At 49.3% G+C, this 21,309-nt stretch overlaps 1 protein-coding gene across 1 annotated transcript in view; it reads right to left on the bottom strand.

Annotated features, from left to right (window-relative positions):
* IGDCC4 (immunoglobulin superfamily DCC subclass member 4) overlaps positions 1–21,309 on the bottom strand; it is an 82,462-nt gene that overhangs the window by 15,648 nt on the left and 45,505 nt on the right. Inside the window, exons 5-11 of the mRNA XM_059482450.1 lie at positions 9,887–10,021; positions 7,212–7,367; positions 6,274–6,684; positions 5,409–5,573; positions 4,278–4,415; positions 2,677–2,847; positions 1,866–2,099 (exon numbers count right to left, since the gene is read on the bottom strand). Of these exons, the coding sequence (XP_059338433.1) occupies positions 1,866–2,099; positions 2,677–2,847; positions 4,278–4,415; positions 5,409–5,573; positions 6,274–6,684; positions 7,212–7,367; positions 9,887–10,021 (1,410 nt within the window). The remainder of the gene's footprint in view (positions 1–1,865; positions 2,100–2,676; positions 2,848–4,277; positions 4,416–5,408; positions 5,574–6,273; positions 6,685–7,211; positions 7,368–9,886; positions 10,022–21,309) is intronic.

Genomic DNA, 21,309 nt, shown 5'->3' with positions numbered 1-21,309 from the left:
TTTCTATTTCAAGCCACACCTCAAACCAAGGCAAGGGACAGAGCACTGGCTTCAGTGACACTACAGAGCTGTGGAGCCAAGTGACCACTCCGGACCTTGTCTGCACTGACATGGAGCACACCTCATCTGAGCTCAGCCTGGGATGCCCAGTGCCCAACCTGGGATCTCCTAACACCACCTCAAACACCAGAACAGGCTTCCTAGAGAGATGGTCGGTGCCCCAAGCCTGTCAGTGTCTAAAAGACATTTGGACAGAATTTGCTTTCATTTTTGATTAACACTGAGGTACCCAGGCAGTTGGACTCAATGACTCTTGAAGATAATACCAAGAGACAGTGTTGGATATTTATTTTTATAGAGGGATCTTAGGAGGGGTTTCCAGTGCTGTGCTTTCCAGGCAGACATCCCTGATCTAAGAAATCTCTCCAGCTAATTCATAATCAGCCCAGATCACATTAGGGCTGCCAGCCCTTCCTGAGACCACTGCCCGCTCTGCCTACAAGCTACAGCCCTTAGCGGTACAGGGCCATAAACCAAAACCCTTCTAAATCCCAACCACTCCTCCTTGTTTCATGTGCAGAGCCCCTCCCTTCCTCAGCACAGCCAGATTCCTGACCCTGCCTTTACTCTGTGTGCAGGAGCACATCACTCAACAGCCCAAGGGGAGCAGAGGGAACGTCCTGGGCTGGGAGGAACCTGAGCCTGCGATAGCCGATACACAGCCGCCAAATCATATGGAAACCATCAGTGCTTGACGGATGCCCAAATTCAAGGAAGTAATTACAGAAGAACAAGCAACCTTCTCAGCATCATTGTGCCAGAGCATTTGGAACCAATTGAGCCCACTCCCAGCCCCTGCACCGACTGAGTTGCCAGTGGTTGGAGCAGCACATGATGATGTTCACATGTGGTTTCCTCGGCGCAATAATTACAGACCTAAATTCTTAAGAGAAACTCATCACTGTTAACAGTCTCAATGGCAAGATGGCTGTGAAAGAGCTGGGAGAACTCCACTTAGAGATGGCACAAACAGTCCCTTCCAGGTGCTGCAGCCTGACCTTTGCACTGTGCGTAATACATACGCTACAAGTGTAAGATGAACCAGCACAACAGACATGCACCCTACAGTCTCCACTCACTGGCAGTAACAGGGTGAAGCATAAAGTGGGGGATGGAAGAACTCTGGGAAGCAGAAAGCCTCTTTCAAGGATGCATCTGCCATGACTCCCTTCTCTCTCCATCCTGTATCAATGGGCAAATCAATTAACTAATACAATCAGATGTTAGGAACACAACCCCTTGTGGGAAATGCCAAGCACAGTGAGCCAGGCAGGCAGGACTCACTGCTGCTCAGATCTTCTCCATTCATGGACACTCTTCCATCCCTTTTCCTTTAGTGGGACAGAATACTGGGCTAAAATTAGTATGCTGTGAATTATCCCATCTCTGCATTTTAATACAGAGATTTCAAACAGCATGCAATTATAGAGCTCCTTAGAAACAGACAGGGAAGGAGAGATAATTGTCCTGACTGAAGATTTCAATCTTGGCACTCTTTATAGTGACACAATAAAAACACTAATTAAGAACCACTTATTAGCATATACTAAGTATACTGGTAACTTGGTTAAAATCCCTGCTAAATTGGCATTAGAAATTTCTGTGCTTTAAACTCTGCTCAATACAAGCCTAAAGAGCCCCACTCCAGAAAGGATTTTGGATGATCTTAAAACACCTCAGATGGCCCTGGCCCTATGTATCTCCAGTCATGCAAACACCCTTGGGAGCATCCTGGGATGTTACAAAGTGCAAGAGACAGGCCCTGGGTTTCCACACCAAGTGCTAGGAAGATGCAGCCAGCTAACCTAGTCGAGTCAGCTCGTACTGCTTCACTTTCTTCTTTAGTTTTATGGGTCCTACATCCCAGCTCTCATCTTCAGCACCATCCAAAGGGCTCTCATCACTGGACTCCTCTTGGCCCACCTCTCTGTAGTAGAGCTTGTAGCCAGATATCTGGGCATGGTTTGCTGGGGGCTGCCACGTTATCAGGAGAGACTCCATCTTCGCTCGGACCTTTAATTCTGTCGGGGCAAATGGAACTGGAAGAAGAAAAAGACAAGAGAAAAAGACTGAGCCACATGTTTCCATTTCCCCGATCTACTGAATCCTCCTGGTCCTCAGTAGTGAGGGAAGAGTGAGGAAAAGGCTGTCCTGAGTGGGAATTCTCCACTCCCTGACAGTAGAGAGTCAGTCACACTCTACCACTGACTTTCCCAGCTGGATGATACAGGAAACAACAATGTCACAAAGTCACTGTGGAGGTTTCTCAGTGTGTTCTGAGATATCACCATCTTTAACCACTGCTGGAGTCTGGTATGGCTCAGCTCTGTTTGGCAGAATCGTCTATTCACTCCCAAATGTCGTTAACATTGGGATCTGGAGTTCTGTTTGTTTTCTTTTTTTTAAAGAACTTTCACAGCTGCACATAGAGGGTGCAAAGCCCCACTGCCAGGCAAGCAGTGAGATGTACAGGGGTTGCTGAGTGGCAAGGTAAAGGTGAGCACTTTGGTCTGACCCAAACCAATGGCTGTAATTCCCAAAGGAAAATGAATATCTCTGAAAATGCCTTAAGTTTCCCACCCTGTCCCATATCCCAGGCATTCCCCAGCCTCCTACCATGTGTCTGGTTGTCTCTGTCAGGAGTCCGATGCTGGGTCCACTCGGAAGGGGCCCCATATCCCACACTGGTGCTGGCTGCGATCCGAACTTTGTACACTTTGTTGGGATGGAGTGAGTACAGGGTGATCTGGGTCTCATTTCCACCCACTTCGATGGAGGTGACCTGATCTGCTGGAACCAAGGGGACACCACTGAAAACAGGGATATCCCAGCCCAAGGGAAGTACAGCTGAGCAGCAACAAGCCTCGTTACCTCCTCATGGTCTGCATGCCCTGGGCTGGCTTGGCTTTGCCCAGAGCAGTCTTATGCCATCAGAAAAAAACTGTAAGGCTGGGCAGATATTCTGACTGACAACTCCCTTCATTACATTCCAAATTGCAGCTTGCCTTTAGCACCAGAGCCTGCCCAGAGGGAGCTGTCAGAAACCTTGCTCTGATGATGTGATGGTGGAACATGAGCACAGCTAATGGGAGTTGATGGCATGTTCCAATGCTTCTCACTGCTGTATTTAAACCCTCACCTTAATGTGAACCAGAACTGTCCAGCAGCCCTGCTTTCCACAAAATTCACACCCTCATCCACGCCAGACAGAGATTTTACTGCTCCCTCTTCAGCCCACCCAAATTCATAAGGGAGGTAACAGGAAATTTAAACTGAGACTAGCCTGGGATTTTCACTGTATCAGCTAACTGGTTTTGCTGAAGATTCATGTGGCCTGTTTAGAGTACACAGAGGTCTTGATTTCAACTTCCCTTGGCGTTAACTCGGGCAGGAGCACTGTCCCTGCTATGTAACAGCGTACTGCTGAGTGTGATCCCTGGATTGCAAGTGTTTCCAAGGTTTTACGATGCCACTGAGCCATGTGCAGGCTCAAGGCAAAAGAATCAGAGCCAGGAGTCACAGCACAGACTACTAAGCCAGTTCAAATACATGGGAACATGTCCAGCACCTCATCACACTCGCCATCCTTCTCTCAGGAAGAATCACGACCCTGGGAAGTGAGAAGCTGCAGAGCTTTGACAGTTTTAAGAGCAAATACCAGAAGGATTTGCAAAGCAAGCACACGTGGAATTGGAACAGCCACATCCAGCAGATGTAAATGTTACCATCCCTGCTGAACCCTGCTTAGTGTGCCTGACAATGTAAATAAAATCAGATAAAACTCGGTAATAGAGCAACACAACCTGGACAGGGTATTTAGGGGTTTTTTTTTCACAAGGATCACTTTGATTAGACTCCATTTTAAGGAAATTGAAAGCATTTACTCCTCTTCCCCATGCAGCATAAAGCTCTTTCCCCAAAACACAGTGCAGATAGCAGTGAAGGGCTGCTCATGCAGACATTTCTGGGACAGCTCAAACATGGGTCAGGCCATTTTCCTGGGGACATGGCTCATCCACAACCACACAAAAAGGCACCTTGAGGTGGTATGAAGTGCCACTGCCATAACCACCAGACAGAGCCAGGCTATGAAAGGGTTCTCCTCCCTTGGGTAAAATGGGTCCCTATTTTCAGCTTTGCACCACCTACCCTTCACATTACAGGCTGTTAACACCACTGGAGCAGACAACACAACCCCCAAATGGTGTTTCCCTCACCTTCCTTGAGGGTGCAGTAGTCAATCTTGTACTTGGTTATCTTGCCATTACTCAGCTCGGGAGGAGGAGGCAGCCACGTCACACGGATGTCACCAGGAGTCATGCTCGACAGGGACAGCTGAGGGGCTGCACTGGGAACTGGGTAAACAACCAAGAGAAGTCAGCAAAGACCACAGCAACACCTCAACACATCTCTGCCAGCTCTCTGAGCTGGTTGGAGGCCACTGACTTGGCTCTACCACAGCCACTGGTGACTTGGTGTCTGTCCTGCGGGAACCAACACACCACAGCCCTTCAGGAGAGTCTGGGGAGGGGAGATGCTTGGCTGCTTCACTTCCAGGCTGACCAGAGCCTGCTGGCCACAGCCACACTGCTCCCAGGGACCCATACCCAGAGCAAACTGGGCAGGGTGGCACACACCAGCTCTCAGCTTGTGCTGTACGTGGAGCACAAAGGAGACACAAAAGCAAATGGCTCACAGATTCAAACTGCAGCCTGGGAATCCTCACTCCCTTGAGAAGCACAGCTCTGGGCTGCAGGCAGCTTTCATGCTTTCAACTCAGCCTTTCAGGCTTCAGACATACACATGGGACCATGCAGGTCACCATGTCAGGAACATTAAAAGCACATAATGCACACGAGGTCTGCCAAAACCATCTCTGCTTGCCTCTGTCCTGCAGCCTGTTGAAAGCTGTGCATGGCTTCCCGTTGGGCAGCTGTGCTTCTGGCACTCTGCCTTTACTGCTCACAAAATGCTATGTGATAAATGGTTAGATCAACACAAACTACTGGCTCTTAAGGGCTCCGACCTCGAGGCTCCTCCCACCCCTACAAATTGCAATAGATATTTCTTCTGAGTTGAAATCCAGTCTGACCCAGAATGAAGCTTAGAGCAATATCACATGGGTTACGTGAAAGCCCTTAGGAGCTGCCTGCAATTCCCAAAGGATTCTCATGGGCCCCACCATCAGCCAGGGTATTTTCATATCCTTCATCACCCAAGCTGATGATGAGACCTGGGTGCAGGTTTAAGTTTCTAGGAGCAGCTACCACTCTGTAGCACATTCAGTGCTCACCATCAACCAGGCCAAGAACATTTCCTAGGCACCAGTACCATCTAATTGAACGCACCATCCTCCAGGGTCTGGACAACGATGGAAGAGGACGTCCGGCTGGCTCCGAGCTGGGAATAGGCAACCACATAGAAGACATAGTTGGTGTTTGGTTCCAGATCCTTGACTTGCAGCTCAGTTGTGTCGTTATTGACAGCAAACTGGTATTCCACATTATCTGTTCCTAGAGCCAAGGAAACACTGATCAGCAGGTCAGTGAACTGCTGAGACATCCCTGAAAAAATCACTTAATTCACAAGGTCCGCAGACTAAATCCACTTTAAAAATCACTATATCTTCTCCAGTTTCCCCAGCACCTGCACAGCCTCATCTCTTATATGAGTTTTTTGGGCAGAAACTCCAATGCCTCAATGTTGATGTCTCCATTTTGACTCAAACTCCTTAATCCATGCTGAAGCAGCTGCAGTTACCAGTTTAATTTTCAGAGGAGTTCTGGCAACAGTTCAGCAGGAGCATTGGCTTGCTGGCTCTTTGGGAAGACATACCCCAAGAGAACCAGTGCCTCACTTCAGATTCTGGGTGTGGATAATTTTGTGATTCCCCCTGTACACAGTGCAGCTGGTTGATATCACTGTTAGCAATCACACTCTTTGCATACAAAATCAGTATGCATAAAATCAGCAGTGCCTGGTCTCATGGAATCCAGACAGCTCAACTATGTGGACAGACTACTGCCAATCAAGAAGTTAGACTATGTTGGCTAATCCATAGGCATGGCAACAGCTGATACCGACTCCAGGAGAAAATTCCCTTACCTGAAATGAAAAGGGAATTGCCTCACACTTGTCACTAGCTGGGGAAGAAGGTGAACCTGTGCCTTGTACCTTTGACACAGCTGTGCTGCCCAGGGAGGTGACACCTACCCACAGCCCGCTGGTAGTGCAAGGAGAAGCCGATGATCTGCTCGCTGTTGTGCTCCGGCCGCTCCCAGGACACGAGGACGGTGGTGCTGGACAGGGACACGGCCGAGACCTTCTTGGGAGCGCTGGGCAAACCCTCCCGCACGATCACCGAGAGCTTGGCGGTGGCACAGGCCATGCCCAGGCTGTTCTCAGCCACACACTGGTAGTAGCCAGCATCCTCCAGGCCAATCTGGTTGATGACGAGGCTGCCGCTGCTCTGCACCTTCACGCGCCCGTTGGAGAGGATGGGCTCCCCGTTCTTCAGCCAGTGGATGGTGGGGGCTGGTTCTCCCTCTGCCTTGCACACAAACCTGGCTGTGCTGGCTCGCGTGCGGGAGATGGTTTCAGGAGCCTGGGAGATGCTGGGAGTAGCTGGGAGGAGAGAGGAAAAATTAAAGCAGGAAGGAGGAGGAAAAAATAGCAAAGCAAATCCCTTCTCCTCCCCACTCGGTGCTATGTTTTATTCAGTAGCAGCTTTGCTTACAAGATGGGATTTGCCAGGCAGACTCTAGAGGCTTAATTTAGACTCTGTCCAAAAGGAAAAATAAATTCTGTATCAATCATGTGCTGCATTCTCTGATCCTAGGCTGTTCTCCCTGCTGGCTTCTAGGATACTGAAAGTTAATTGCTGATAGAGATTTCCAAGGGGGAACCCTGGAGAACAAGAATAAGGCATAAAACGGTTCAGTAAATACCAGGAACTAAACCCCATATTAAAGAGGTGACACTCCCACCGAGAACTATCCCAGCTTGGGCCTCCTGGCTCTAACCCGGCTCCCACTTCACCCTGCACAGGCCACAAAGACCACAAAGCCTTGGGGATCTCCTGGATGTTGATCCATGCAACCCACAGCAAACTGGTCAGCATTTGTGCCTGAGAATTTGCCTGCTCTACTCACCGAGGATGCGAAGCTCAGCTGCGGCGGTAACAAACTGCCGGGTTTGGGGTTTGTTGGCCCGGCAGACGTACACCCCGGAGTGATGGGGCTGGCTGGAAGGAATGAGGAGATTTGTCCGGCCCAGCACAATCACATCTGTGGAAATAGACTTTCCATCTGCAGGAAGAAACGTGCACAAATGCGGGAGGGAGCCCAGGCTGCCCTTTATGAGGGCTTGTAAGCAATGCCAGGATCGCAGCTGGGGAGTGGAGAGACTCCCAAATCCCAAACCCCAGCACAGAGGGAGATTCCTGCTGGGACACTCCTCAGTGCTTGACAGGCAGCTCAAGCCAACATTGCCTCAAAGTTTAGTTTAGCCTGTAATAATCCAAAAAGTTCTGGTTTGGATCAAAGCAGTCCCTGATGCCTAGGGTGTGCCTGCAATGAGAGCCCTAGGAATAGCACATTCAAGGGAAAGCTGTGCTAACACACGGTTTTGAAAAGCTGCTGGATCTGCTTGCTGACCCTTATGAGCACTGACACTCATTCATGCAATGTCAGCAAGACTGTTGAATCACTGACAACTCAGGGGCTCCTCCTCCTCCTCCTCTGTGTCCTGGATGTGAATCCAAATTTACTGAGCTTCCTGATCCACTCCTTGTTCACAGCTTGGCTGTGAGGTGTCAGAAAGACACCTGGTGCTCCCTGGGACTCTGGTGCTTATGTCAGAGACATGGGCCATGAGCTGCCTTCTCCCCACTCTCCAGGCTTGGTGCTCAGCACTGCTGAGTAGGGAAGGAGGAAAGGGCAGCTCCGTATCACTGGCCAGAAGCCAAGATGTCCTTCTACAACTTCAAGTAGCCCTGGGCTCCTCGGCATTACAGACAGGGCAGAGGCTGGTGCTGGGCACTGCATATTCTCAGCATTACTCTGAGGTGAGAATCTTAGGGATATGGCATTGGTACCTCTGAGAACGTGTGGGAGACAAAGCCAAGAGCTGGGAGCAAGCTGAGGAGAGGCTTGGATGGGAGGTCTGGCACAAATCTGCAGTCTGGGAGGACCAGGCAATTTGTGCAGTACCTGTGCACCACCAGAGCTTGTCTCTCTCCACCTGCAGAAGCACCTCTCCAGCACTGCCTGTCTTTACCTCTCCAGCTTCAGCTGAGCCTGGAGCTCACACAGAACAAACTCCCCACCTCCACTGTGAACAGCTGCACTGACTTAGCACCATCAGCAGGGAATGTGGCTGAGAGCAGATCCTCTGCCCCCTCCCTGCACTTTGGGGGGACCTTCAGATGGCCTCACAGTTCAGTGGCTGCACACTCAGAGCACACAATCTGCACATCCCGTTTGCACTGGGGCAGTGGGTTGGAAAACTGTCTCCAGATGGTAGCACTTAGCTGACACCACCAAGGCTGGCAAGAGCCAAACTGGCAACCTGGAGGTACATCCTCAGTATTCCCCACGTGACTGATGGTCTAGTAATCCACTCTGCTCCTAAATGAAAGCTTGGAAATAAACTTGTGTAACTCAGAATAACTTGCACTGTTTCTCCATCCTTTTAAATTGAAGAGTCCACACAAGGAAGGAGACTGGGACCAAGCAAACACTTGAAAATAAATCATGGAAAGAACTGGTTCACCAATCCTTCCCCCTCCACCCTTGTCTTCTTTCCTCATGAAAAACTCTCCTAATGATAATTAACTCTAATATTATCTACTTTACCATGGGCATCAACAACTCTCAGTAAAGCAGTAAGTGATCTAGCATGGGAATGCTGAGCATTTGTAATTATAAAGCACATGGGATAAACTAGAAACATTTCTGCCATAACATTTAAGCCTTGCTCACTTGATTTCCAAAGTGGTATCCTCTGAGGTTTTTTTGCTCCTTTTTTTGTGGGGAAGAGGAAATATTTTTATATGCTAAAATTACTGCCTGTGGACAAATCTGGGCTGAAAACCAACCACAATAAATGGTTACAGGGGAGAGGACTCTTAAATTGTGACCTGGATTTATGAAAATGACTGAGAGCCTTTTCTAGGGGAGATTCAGCCTCTGAGCTGAGAATGTCTTCAGTCAGAGCCTCTGAAACACATCTGATGGATGTGATTCTCAGTGAAGTGACACTGGCATCCAACTCATGACTTTGGCTATCAGCCCTGGGTAACATCTGCCAGCCCAGCTCATTCATACACCTCTGATGAGACCTAAGCAGCTCCTCAATCCCTCCATTCAACAAAAACCTCCCAGTAACAGTCCCAGTCACTCCAAGGATTAACAGATCTTATCAAGTTTTATAATGCTGCAAGATAATACAAGCTATTTCTCCAGTGCAATGGCAGATTCCACAGAATCCCCAGTAACCTTGGAGCCCGGGGAGGAGTGGCACCTGACCCCATCTCATGACCTTTACTGCTCCAGTTCACCTGAGAAAGATTAATTTAGATCAAAAGGTATCCAGGCACAGGTCAAACAATTATAAATTGAATTGTGTGCTTTGTAACCTTCAAGATTTAATTAATAATTCCACTTTAGCAAGGACACCCCACACTGCGACACCACCTGTGTCATTAGGTATGGCGTTACAAGCACCCTTCCTGTCCCAGATTTCTCCACTTTTAATAGATTTTTAGACTGAAGTATCCACAGGTTCCTATGGATAGCAGAAGTTTAGTCCTGTCCCTCATACTCACCTTGTCGTATCCAGGAGACAAAGGGGGTAGGATCAGCAGCTGCCATGCACTCCATCACCACGCTCTCCCCAGCCACCACCGTGGTGTTCTCCGGAGCAGCGACGATGGTGACATCTCCTCCTGCTGCCTGGGAACCTAATGTCAAAAATTAAAAAAAAAGTCTGTCCTTCCAAGATGAAAAGTTCCCAGAAAAAAAAGAGTAGAGTCCTGGCTCCCTAGCTGGGCTTCCCTGCGCAGTCTCATGTGTGGAAATGGCTTGGGCCCAACTTGGGGAGAAAAACAGGTCTTGCTTTTATTTGACTACAGAATTTTTACTAAAAAAACAAACAATCTGCCCAGCAAAATTTACTCTAATCATATGGCTTCTAATAACAGGATTTTCACATGGAAAACAAGTAGAATTTCAGCCCAACACCGTCATGAACTGTTGCTACATGAATGTTTGTTCATTAGATGAAGCAAGACACTGCTGCCCTCAAACAGAGCAACACCAACACTCACCCTGCCAAGGCACTGGAGCAGCTCAGAAAGAATCCAGTCACTTGGCTAAAGAAATTCTAATAGCCAGATGCTGGACTGTAAACTGCAACACAGAGAGGTCATGGCTGCGTCCTGGCCTTCACCCGACAGCACAAAGAGTGATCAGTCATCCCACATCTGGAGGAGACAGTGCTGTGTAGCTTGTACGTGCACAGACCCAGAGCCAACACTTAAATCAAGCAAGGTTTACAGGAAGGTCTCCAGGCTGCATTGCACAATGCCTTGAGAATGGGATGGGGATATTCTGCTTGAAATGAACCTTCTGCCTGTGTCTGCCCACTGCTGAGCAGAGGTTAAGGGAAGGTTAAGGAAATGCCTTTGCAGCAGCCAAATTTCTGTTGTCAGATGAAAACAACCGGAGCACTCTTGAGCAGACCAGAGTGTTCATGACCCTCACCAGTTCCTCCAGCTCTCTCAAATACCCCTAACTCTGGGAAACACTTTTGTTGTCATTCTCATGAAGGGAGAAATAACTGTAGAGGAGTCACATAGTGCCAGTAACAATTAGGCCTGCAATGAAAGTTATTGGCAGCAAGTCTCAAACAAATAAAAGCAGGACCTTTCTGAACTCAGTGTATCGAGGTGCTGCAGAGTTCAAAACCCAAGAGATTCACACAAGCTCAAAAAGGACACATTTACCAGGACTATTAAATATCGTCTCATTGCTGTCCCCAGCCCAAACTGCTCCTGACTGGGATACTCTGACTGGGACTCTGATTGCCAGATGCTGAGGGAGATGTCCAAGGAAAGCAAAGTCTTCCCTGCCCAGTTTCTTTACATGCTATCCTGTACCTCCTGCTCTGGTCACTTCTGGAGACCCTCACTGGCCATTCATGCAGCATCCAAACAATTCACTCATATCTGAATTCCTTGGGGATATAAACTAGAGGAGCTTCAGCCTCACAGGCAGAGCTGCCTGCATGGCAGGAGGCCCACAGGGCTGCACTGAATGTGCTGTGCTCAGCCCAGCCCCAGGCTCGGTGCCAGTCAATCTAGGCAGGGCAGCCTTGCCAAAGCAGCATTGGTTCCAGGCTGAAATGTTCTTGCAGTCCATACGTGCGTGAAAGGGGTTTCCATCTCTAGAATTACGTGAGCACGGTCAAGAGGAGCCAGCAGAATCCCTGAGGCACCAAGGGAAACCAGGAGCGAGCAGGAGCCAGTGCTTGTCCAGCAGATGGAAGCAGAGACCGAGGAGCGCCCACAGTGCCTGACCTGGGGCAGTGGCCGGACCACGCTGATCTGCAATCCCAGCCCTGGGCAAACAGCAGCAAGAGGAGCTGCCCTGGGGCAGGGAAGAGCCAAGCCAGCTGTCCTCCTTCCAGTGGAATGAGTACCCTGAACAGAGGGGTTGGTGTGGACAGGCAAACCCAGTCTCCCTCTGAGCTGGCCAGGGCTTTCCTCCATCACATCCACTGCTGCTCGCACTGTCCACATGCACGGACACCTTCAGCCTCACGGCCAGCACACTTGGCTGCAGCAGGTGACAACTTGGGAGACAGCACAGGGACAGGATATGGATTCTGAGAAGTCACTGACAATCATATCAAAATCCTGGTCACTCTGAACTACTGAGACAGAAAATGGGCTTAATGCAAATACTGGCTCGAGAGCTTCCACCCCAGGCACATAAGCTCAAGGATCAGAGAAACTCAAGGCTCTCTGCAACAGCAGCTTTCTTTTAACTCCAGTTCTAGTTCAACAAAGCACTGAAATCCACAAGTAATCATTAGTCCTGCACAAGAACTGAGCACAGGGACTTCAGTGAAGCCCAGACTGATGGGTGAGGCTGCTCTGCACATTGTTAATGTGAGGTGTCTACCCCACACGGCACAGAGGGATGAGGCAACGTTGGAGAAAGAACAAGGAGAAGGAGCTTTCCAGCCAGGATTTGGAAGGAAACACATGAAAGAGCATCAGAAACAAAGGCAAAGGGTTTTACAGCTGCCATTCTTTACATGCTGTCCTCTACCACCTGCTCTGGTCACTTCTGGAGACCCTCACTGGCCATTCATGCAGCATCCAAACAATTCAAGGAAACATTCAAGGAAAGGCCACAGTGCTGGAAAGACACTGGAGAACCCAATAAGTTGTGATTAATGAGCTGAGGAAAGTGGTGCAAAGGAGCCAGGTGAGGAGCTGCTCTGAGCTTAGCAGGGCTGGATGTGGTCACACACCTCCACACAGCCCAGGCTCAGGCTCAGCTCACCCTGCACAGGGCTCAGCAAACCAAATCACTGCCTGCAGGACCACGGCAGCTTCTGCTGAAAAGGAGCAGGGCAGCAGCTGACACCACATATCCTGGGAGCAGGAATATCCATGGCAGGATCTCCATCCTACCCTGGGAGTGAGATTCTTCACCCACTGGCTGCCACAAACCTGCTGGGCAGGACATGGCTGAGGCATGTCTGTGTGCAAAAAGCTGTCTTTTTCTGCACTGCTGGGGGAAAAAAATAAATCTAGAGTAAAAAAAAAAATAACACCAGCCAGATGGTAATATATTCCCTGCCAGATTTCCAAGCAGCTTTCTCTACCAACCTTAGAGCAGAGAAAGAGAGAAAGCTGCTCAAACCTGACTTAAACACTCATCTGCTCCATCAGGTGCATGGCCCCAGGTGTTGACTGGCAGAGGCACTTTACAGGTTACAGAAGCTTCACCTGAAGGCACTTGTCCTGTATCACTTGGTCCCTGACAGCTGCCTGGTAGTGCTGTCAGTCAATAGGAGAGAGGTTTTACCTTAGTTTCAGCCTTGAAAAAATATTGGGAAAATATATTAGCCCAGGCCTTATATCTGATTATTACTGAAAATTATATTACAAACATAAACAGCTCTGCTTGCTTTCTCAGTGCATTCCTGGGTGTGTGCATGGATGAATGCCCCTTACACTTCTTCCACAAACATTTATCTCCAGCTTTGTATTCCATTGTGGGTGTCTCAGGGCAAGTCCACAAGTCAAGTTTCTCTTCAAACTGAGCCCCTTTGGAGCACATTTTCCCCTTGCCACCTCTCTAGGCTGGTTGGATACAATGGATCACAAGTTCACTCCCACAAACTGTGTTTCAGTGAGGAACTGAAACAGTTCCCAAGAACAGTACTCAGCTAACTAGGGAAACTTCCACACAGTGGATTCCAGCACACATCGAAGAGTAAAACCAACATGAGGCTTTTTGTCTCCACTGCCATTAAGACAATTTCAGGTCAAGAGGGAATTGTCAGAACCAAAAGAAAAAAAGAGCTGCAGTTTCCAAGACATCTTTCACTGCCTGAACAAAACAGGTCACTGACTGCACCTGCGCTGAGCTGGCTGCTCTGGGGCATGAAAAGCTTTCACAGAGCTGCTATTTAAAACTTGGGCTTTGAGATTTCTCCCACTCTGCCAGCTTTGTTTTGTCTCTCCAAGCAGCAGAGCTGCTCCAGGCAAAAGCTTTACACAGCCCAAGGCACAACCCATGGATTCACATCAAAATTCTCCATCACTGAGGCCTTTGTGGACTTTCTGCCCTTCTGAATCAGATGGATCAATTTTACCTCTTTTCACTTATGGGTGCCAAGAATGGCTCTGGGATCACTGTGAGTAGTGCACAGAACTGAGGGAAATTCTTAGGGCACTGAAAGAGTTTGAGAAGGCAGCCCACTTCCTGCACAGTTTGTTAACCCCTGCACAGGGAGACAACAAAGGTTCTACCACATATCAAGAGCCCAGACTTACTTATCAGTTGCAGAAATATTTCAAAATATTGCCTGCAGTTTATTGTTTCCAAATGACTCACTACAGAGGACTTCTCAGTTTATGTGTTTTTCTACTTTCCTGTCATGAAACAGGGGAGTCAGGCCAAACCTGGGTGCTCCACTTTGTTGCACCACTGCTCTCACAGGCATCCCTCAGTGCCTGCAGCTGGGTTCAGGGCAGGCACAGAGAAAATATAACAAAGCGTTTATGATGATGTGTGTTATAAATTGAAAAGGAGGTGGGGTTTGGGAAGCACAGGGAACGTGTGAGTGAGTGAGTGAGTGAGTGAGTGAGTGAGTGAGTGAGTGAGTGAGTGAGTGAGTGAGTGAGTGTGGCACGACACACCTCAGAACGCTCCTGAGGCTGCCCAATCTCCACAAATCCAATTGTGTCATCTCACAGTGAAGGTGAACTCTGAGCAGGGATGTCAAGGGAGGCACCAAGGTGAGCTGATTGGGACAAAGCTCAGAATGTTTATTTGAGCTTATGGCTTGAGTTATAATATCCATCAGTGACTTCCATCTCCAAGAGTTCATAACGTGGCTCTGCCTCTAATGCATCCATAATTCAAGAGTGATCCTCTCCTGCCTCCCTGCTCTTGTTAGTGCAGAGTATCAGCAAAGAATTCAGGCAGTGCAACAGGAGGAAAATGCTTTTTGTTCAGCCAATTTGTGATGGTCGTTTGCAGTGACAAGAGGACGACTTCTTGGATGGGAACTAACACCTCTCTCCCAGTTCCATGAACACCCTGCCTTGGCAGAAGTGCTGGAAGGTTAAACATGACTTGCATGGCGACACATTCAACTCTCAGCTGTCAGCAGGTCAAGATTTGGAGATCTCTGACAATCAAGCAGCAATCTTCTGTTCTGCGAACTTTCTCACCCTCTCTGGAGGAGGAGCATGAAACCTTATTCATCCCTGCGAGCCTCCTCCGGGAATAGATCCTAGCACTTAGCAGCTGTTCATTAGAGAAAGTCAATGCTGTCACTGCTGTTATTCTGCAGACAATAGAGGACCAAATTACCCATTGCAAAGCACACACCTTCAAAAATGCAGGCGCTGTGTTTGCAGAGCATGTCCTACTCCCACTGCCCAGCTCTCTCCCTTTTCCTGGGTAACTCACAGACCTCCTGGACTGTTAGGGAAGAATCTGACAGCAACTGTGGAGGAGAAAAACATCCTCCAGACCTACCTTTCTCCTCCCTTTACACTGTCCTGGAAATTTATCTGTAATTTATTTCTACTTCAGGACAGGATAACTAGCATGTAAGACTCTAGCCAGGTTGTATCCAAACACGTGGAATATTTGCTTTCAGGGCAATATAAACAATGTCAGATCTCACAGCTGAGCATGTTTAGCAATAGGCATTTCTTATTTTCTAACTGCTCTAACCTGAAAATGGCAAGGCACAGCTTTGTGAACAGGAAAGCAAAAAGAACTGGGAGAAGGGAGTGGAGTGACTAGAGAAGGTGAGTGGTGCCCTTTTAACACCCTACATCATGTGTTCCCAAGTGTCTTAAGTCAAAAAACTGCCTCCTCTTATCCCCAAATGAAAGCACATACCCTTTCTGAAACTTACCATTTACTTTTTGGAGTTTTTCTCCTACCTTTGCTATATCAGTGCCTGTGGAGGCTTGGATCCAAGTTTTCCTGTCATTGAAGGGATGGGATGACTTTTGGTTACAAGGTTAGGGACTCAATCCCTCAACTTTAGTGCACTCAGAATTCCTTCTCTGCAGCCTTTGGTCCCCAAGCCTTGCAGGATCTTTTAGGTGTGTGCCTCAGCAGAAACCACAGCAAGGACAGTGCTTTGGCACTGGGACTGCAGAGTTTGTCCCAGTACAATGTGTCAGCACCAGTGCTCACAGAAATGTGCTCTTCCCCCACTCCCCAAATCGTTGGTCCTTCAGGCTACGGAGTTTTGTACGTCCAGGGTACACTTAGCTGTGCTGCAAAGCAGTCGGAGTGTGCTTTGCCCACCACTCCAGCTCTTGTAAAGCTGTCAACATTGGCTCTGTGTTTGCGTACACGCATTTGGAGCCGCTCCTGATCACGCCAAAAGGGACGGGAGCCAGCCAGACTGCACGACGCATTCCTGCTCGCCTCCCCAGAGCGCTTGGGAGCGCCTCCATTTGCACCGCTCCGAGCCGCAGCCAGGCTAAATAAACAGGAGGGGCTGTGCCGGCAGCTGCACCGAGCTCTGAGAGCTGCGGCTCTTCTGGCTCCTGCCACAGCCCAAAGGGCAGCACACCTCAGGCCTTCAGGCATCTCAGTCCTCAGAAGCCTGAAGATGCATCACACAGAGTTTCTGGGAGGCAGAAGCAGCAGCCCATGGAGCTGTAATGTGGCAGAGGCAATAGGAAACCCCAGCTCAGGGCACAGTGGATGCTGAGACCTAACAGAAAGACCGTGTTAGAGCAGCATGGACAGTGTCATCACTTTAGATAGTAACTACTGATTAATAAGTCTGTCTTGGCACATTTTCACAGACTTCTGTGCAAACAAATTCCCTGTAATAAAGTTACTTAGTGTATGGAGGGAGTTGAGCCTCTAGATCAGGTGACAGGCCAACAAGAAGGGAAGAAAGGAGCAGAGGTACCTCAGAGTCTTTGTGTGGAGAACAGAGCAGCCTCCCTGCCCTAACCCTAAAACCCAGACAGCTTATGTTGCTCAAGCTGAGCCCTTAAAGCACTGCAAACTCCAGCTATTCCCATGCAGCTGCCAAACCCAGTGACTAGAAAAACAAAGGCTGCAAGAGGCTGTTTTGTAAAGTCACCACTGCAACAGGAACCTCCTCAGTGTACCAGGAATGTCCCATGTCTGACAACCAGAAAGGATGATGTCCCAGCTTCTGGTCCAGTGGCTCAAGAGAATCTCCCATGGTTTCTGTCACTAACCCGCTGTGCTGCTCTGGGTACATCTCTCAGCATCTCTGGGACTCCATCTGCTCACAGTTCATAACACAGCTATTCACAGAAGTGAAGGTGCAAAAGTAATAGCCAGAGAGCATCAGAAGACCCTTAGCAAAAGCCACAGTATCCGTTATTTAAATATAAACACCCCCGCAATCAGTAAACATGAGATACCCCTGGGGACATAAGCTTGCCAGCCTCCAGGATTCGGTGGGAACACCCTCATGCCTTTTTAACCATCATTATACCAGCTCTCTTTGTCATTATCCTAGAGCAGCACACCACTTTCCAGAATGATGCATGAGGAACCTCCAAGGAGAAAAAAAAAGCCACAAGTCCAATTTTCTTACCTCTTGCAGAGCAATGACACAGAGACACGGTCAACAGAAGACCATTCTGGCTCACAAGTCACTGTGAAACTCCTCCTTACTCACCCTGCCTCAGTGACCGGAGCTATTTCACTCCAGTCACTTCCTCCTTGTGCTCTGAGGCTGATGTTTCCCAGGGGCTGACACCTACTTCATCAGACCTATTTGCAATTCAGATTTATTTGTGATATCAGATCCATCTGCAATTCAGGCACATCCAGTGACAGCAGAAAGGAATGAGGCTGGAGGCCCTGGACCATGCAGGAGGGCACAACCTGCTTCCTCTGTGACCATGGCTCCTGCTCTGCCCCATTCCCTCTGCCAGAGCAGCCATCCACTGTCCTGAGCAGCTCTGAAAAGAGGAACACTTTGGGAAGGGATCTTGCAGAGGGCTCTCCCTGTTGCCAGGTACACAGAATGCTTCCCACAAGTGACGCTGTGAACACACAACATGCTGGGAGCCCACAGTAAAACAGTCTGGCAGCAAACTGAGACTGCCAACTTGGAAGGGAGAGAACTAAAAGCAGATGGATGCATCTGCATTCACTCAGGACAATACAAATCTGTTTTTCTAGGAAAAGTCCAGAAGAAAAGCTGGCTTTCCATGGGGAAAGATCGTTGCTGATATCCACAGATTCTGTCAGAGCCCTTTGCTTGGACACTTGCTGGGTGCCACAGAGAACCCTGATGTAAGGCTGTGCATTAAGACAGTGTTTGATAGCACCACCTGCCCCTCCTTGTCCCATCCTTCCTCTCTCTTCCTGCTCCTCATTCTTGTCCACAGTCTACTTGGCATTGTCCCCTGGCTGCACCAGGAATAGAGATGGGCAAGAACACCTCTGATACCGAAGGCAAACTCTCAGTTGTGTTCTGAGCAATCCCCAGCATCCAAGAAATCCAAGTGAGGGCTCAGAGCAGCCCAGCTCTGCTCCTGACTCAGCCTCCCCTGCCACCCAAGCCCACTCCTCCCACTCCCGTTCCTCAACACTCCTGTAGGTACTGGTGGCTCTTGGAGACAGGGACATGTCTGTCCTGTGTCAAAAGTAATGGGATTAGACACCCCCATGAGCTTTGCTATGCCTTCAGACACTTCCAACATCCTCACTCCTGCTGCTGGACGCTGTCAGCGCCGGAGGGCACCGCCAGCCCTTGACCTCAGAGAGCTGCTGAGGCACAGCTGTAACACCAATGATTAATAATTAACCAGTGTCATCAGGAGACCAAGCACATCAACCTTCCTGTCCCACAGCCCACTGCAAGCTGCTGACCTAATTATGGTCTCTATTCCTAGCTCCTTTCCAGCCTCTCCACACAGTCACAGCCTGTCCCACATCCTCCAGGGCAGGGTAGGTGTGATCCCTGTAGTGCAGATGTGCTGATGCACCACAGGATTGCACCACCACTAAAGGACTCAGAGGAAAACTGAATGGAGCCGACCACTTAAACCACTTAATTTGTTTGCTTCAGTCCAAGCCTTACCAAACACCAGCTGTTATTTCAGGAAGCCTCAAAAGTGCAGCAGACCTGAATTAGTAAGGGATGCATGTGGAGAACACCAGAGGACCATAAACCACACCTGAATCCACACATCCCTCGTCTGCAGGAGCTGAAGGCAGAGTAACACATGAGCCTGGCCACATCTGACAGCTCTAAACATCATGCACAGCTACCACTGCATGTGGATTAGAGCAGTTTCCCCTCAGGACCTGGAAACAGCTCACCTATTCCCAGCCGTACATCCCTTGTTCCGCTCTATTATCCTTGACACCTCTGTTGCCACTCACTTCGGTGCCATCCCCAGGCTTAGCTGTTGTGCTTAATGGGAGGTGAGGGCTCTGCATTTTGTATCAAACCCTCTGTCACTGTGGGCTGCTGGAGCTGTCAGGAGTGTGGCACATCATAGCCCCACAGAACTTCACAGACAGCTGAGCTGGAACTCCCCTTGGGCTCCCAGAACAGGCTGCTGACACTGGAGCTATGAGCAGCTTTCCCTCGGCGATGTGAGGGGTGTGACGCATCTTGGCCCTGTAGGAACCCCAGCCAAGCAGAGCTGTGTGGTTGGATGGGTGCCTGACACACATCTGCACCAGCCTTTCACAAGTTTCACCCAATATTAATGGGCTCGATCCTGCTCCACGTGTGCTTGAAACCCACCAGCAGTGGCAGGCTCAGTAAAGTGAGATGGAGTTTAAGTTTACAGCTTGTTAGGCAGAAGGTCACTTCTAGCTTTAAAGATCTATTTATTAAGCAGGAAGTGTTGTGTACCTCCTCCTTGATCTTGCCATCCTCTGAATTCACACTTGCCATGGCTTGCTTAGCACCTTCTGCCACAGTCAGGAGCAACAGTGTTTTACAGAATCTATCAGATGCATGATGCAAACAGCTTCAGATACCTGCTTCCCAGGAAACCAGAGCTGTGAAATACTCGTAAACAGAGTCTTCATGGCTGAGCTTTTCGGATGTCAAGTGGAGAGCAGTGTCCTGCTTAACTGATAGTGAAGTGAGAGACCAGAGGGCAAAGGAAAACAGGATGCTAAAAGGACAGAGGGAAAAGTGACAGTTCTATGTCCTGCACAGGAGGCACATGGAACAGGAACATGGCAATTGCAGGTTGGAACTCGGATGTCTCTTTCTCCAGAGGTGATGCATCACTTGCTGATCATGCCAACAACTCACAGCAAAAATGCAATTATGTTACCCCACCCCACACTTTCTCTCCCTACACATGCCCACAACTCATGCCTCTCAGAAGAAGTGTGCCATGCCCACACACAGGTGTGGATAGCTCTGCCCCCACAACCACACAGGGCCCTGCTGTCCCTGCAACAGGTTCCTGCTGGAGGAAGACCACCCTAATCCCAGTTGGACCATGCCTCCACTCTGGCTAATGCTGCCCTTCACTGTTGCTGGCAGCACACACAGGATCGATGCCCAGCTGCAGTCAGGGAGGCCAGCCCAGAGCAGCACTGACCCAAATCCAAAGTTCCCTGTCCCCTGGCTGCCCAGTACCTGTGCTGGAAGCCGCGAGGGGAGCAGAGCACGTGGCCAGGGCTCAGGCTGAGTGCCAAGCCAGCATCCAGCACGTCATTCGCACATGCAGGGACTGAAAATCCACTTGTGGTAACAGCACGTCTGTTTCTGCGAGGTGGTGGCCAACTGCGAGTGTTGCTCACTTCATCACCACCTTCCCCTCCATCCCTAAAGCTCATCCCAGTCAAGAGCTGTATTTCCTACACCCCTCTGGAGCAGGAACCAGCCCAGGCTCTATGTTGGTACCTGCAAGCCACTGCAGCACAAACACCAAAAGAACAAAAAAACTCAAGGTGCTTCAGCTGCCTCCAAGCTCTGTCCCTGTTATCACATTCATACAAATATTTGGCTGAAAAATCCATTTCCTGGGACACTGCTGCAGCAAGCTGCTACAACTGTCAGCGTAAATGATGTTCTGCCAATGGCAATCTCGCAGTGTCATCTCTAATAACACAGCACTAAATCCCAGCTCGCGGGGGATGTGCTCAGCTGCTGGGAGACTCCTCCGTGGTCTGCTCAGCCCAGACCTCCACCCACCACCCTGCTCTGTTCTCCAATTCCTGCATTACTGCAGCACAGGGAGATTCTGATTCTTGCCTATCTGGTTTAAGGTAAAGGTTTTTCCCACACATGTCACAGCAGTCACAGCCACCCCACATGCACAGACCAGGAGCAGGGTCCAGAGGACACGAGGAGGGAAATCCCACACCCACACTGAGATACATGCCCACACTTCTCTCTGTATGTGCCCCTAGATGCCCTCCAGCACCAAATGCCCATAATCATTCTCCAGACTGAGCCATCCTTTCCAAGAGGGTAACTCCAAGGCTATTTATTACATTA

This window comes from Ammospiza nelsoni, chromosome 14, assembly GCF_027579445.1.
Source record: "Ammospiza nelsoni isolate bAmmNel1 chromosome 14, bAmmNel1.pri, whole genome shotgun sequence".
NCBI lineage: Eukaryota > Metazoa > Chordata > Aves > Passeriformes > Passerellidae > Ammospiza > Ammospiza nelsoni.
Note: the sequence above shows the minus strand (reverse complement) of the source record. Positions and strands in the feature narration are given on the sequence as shown.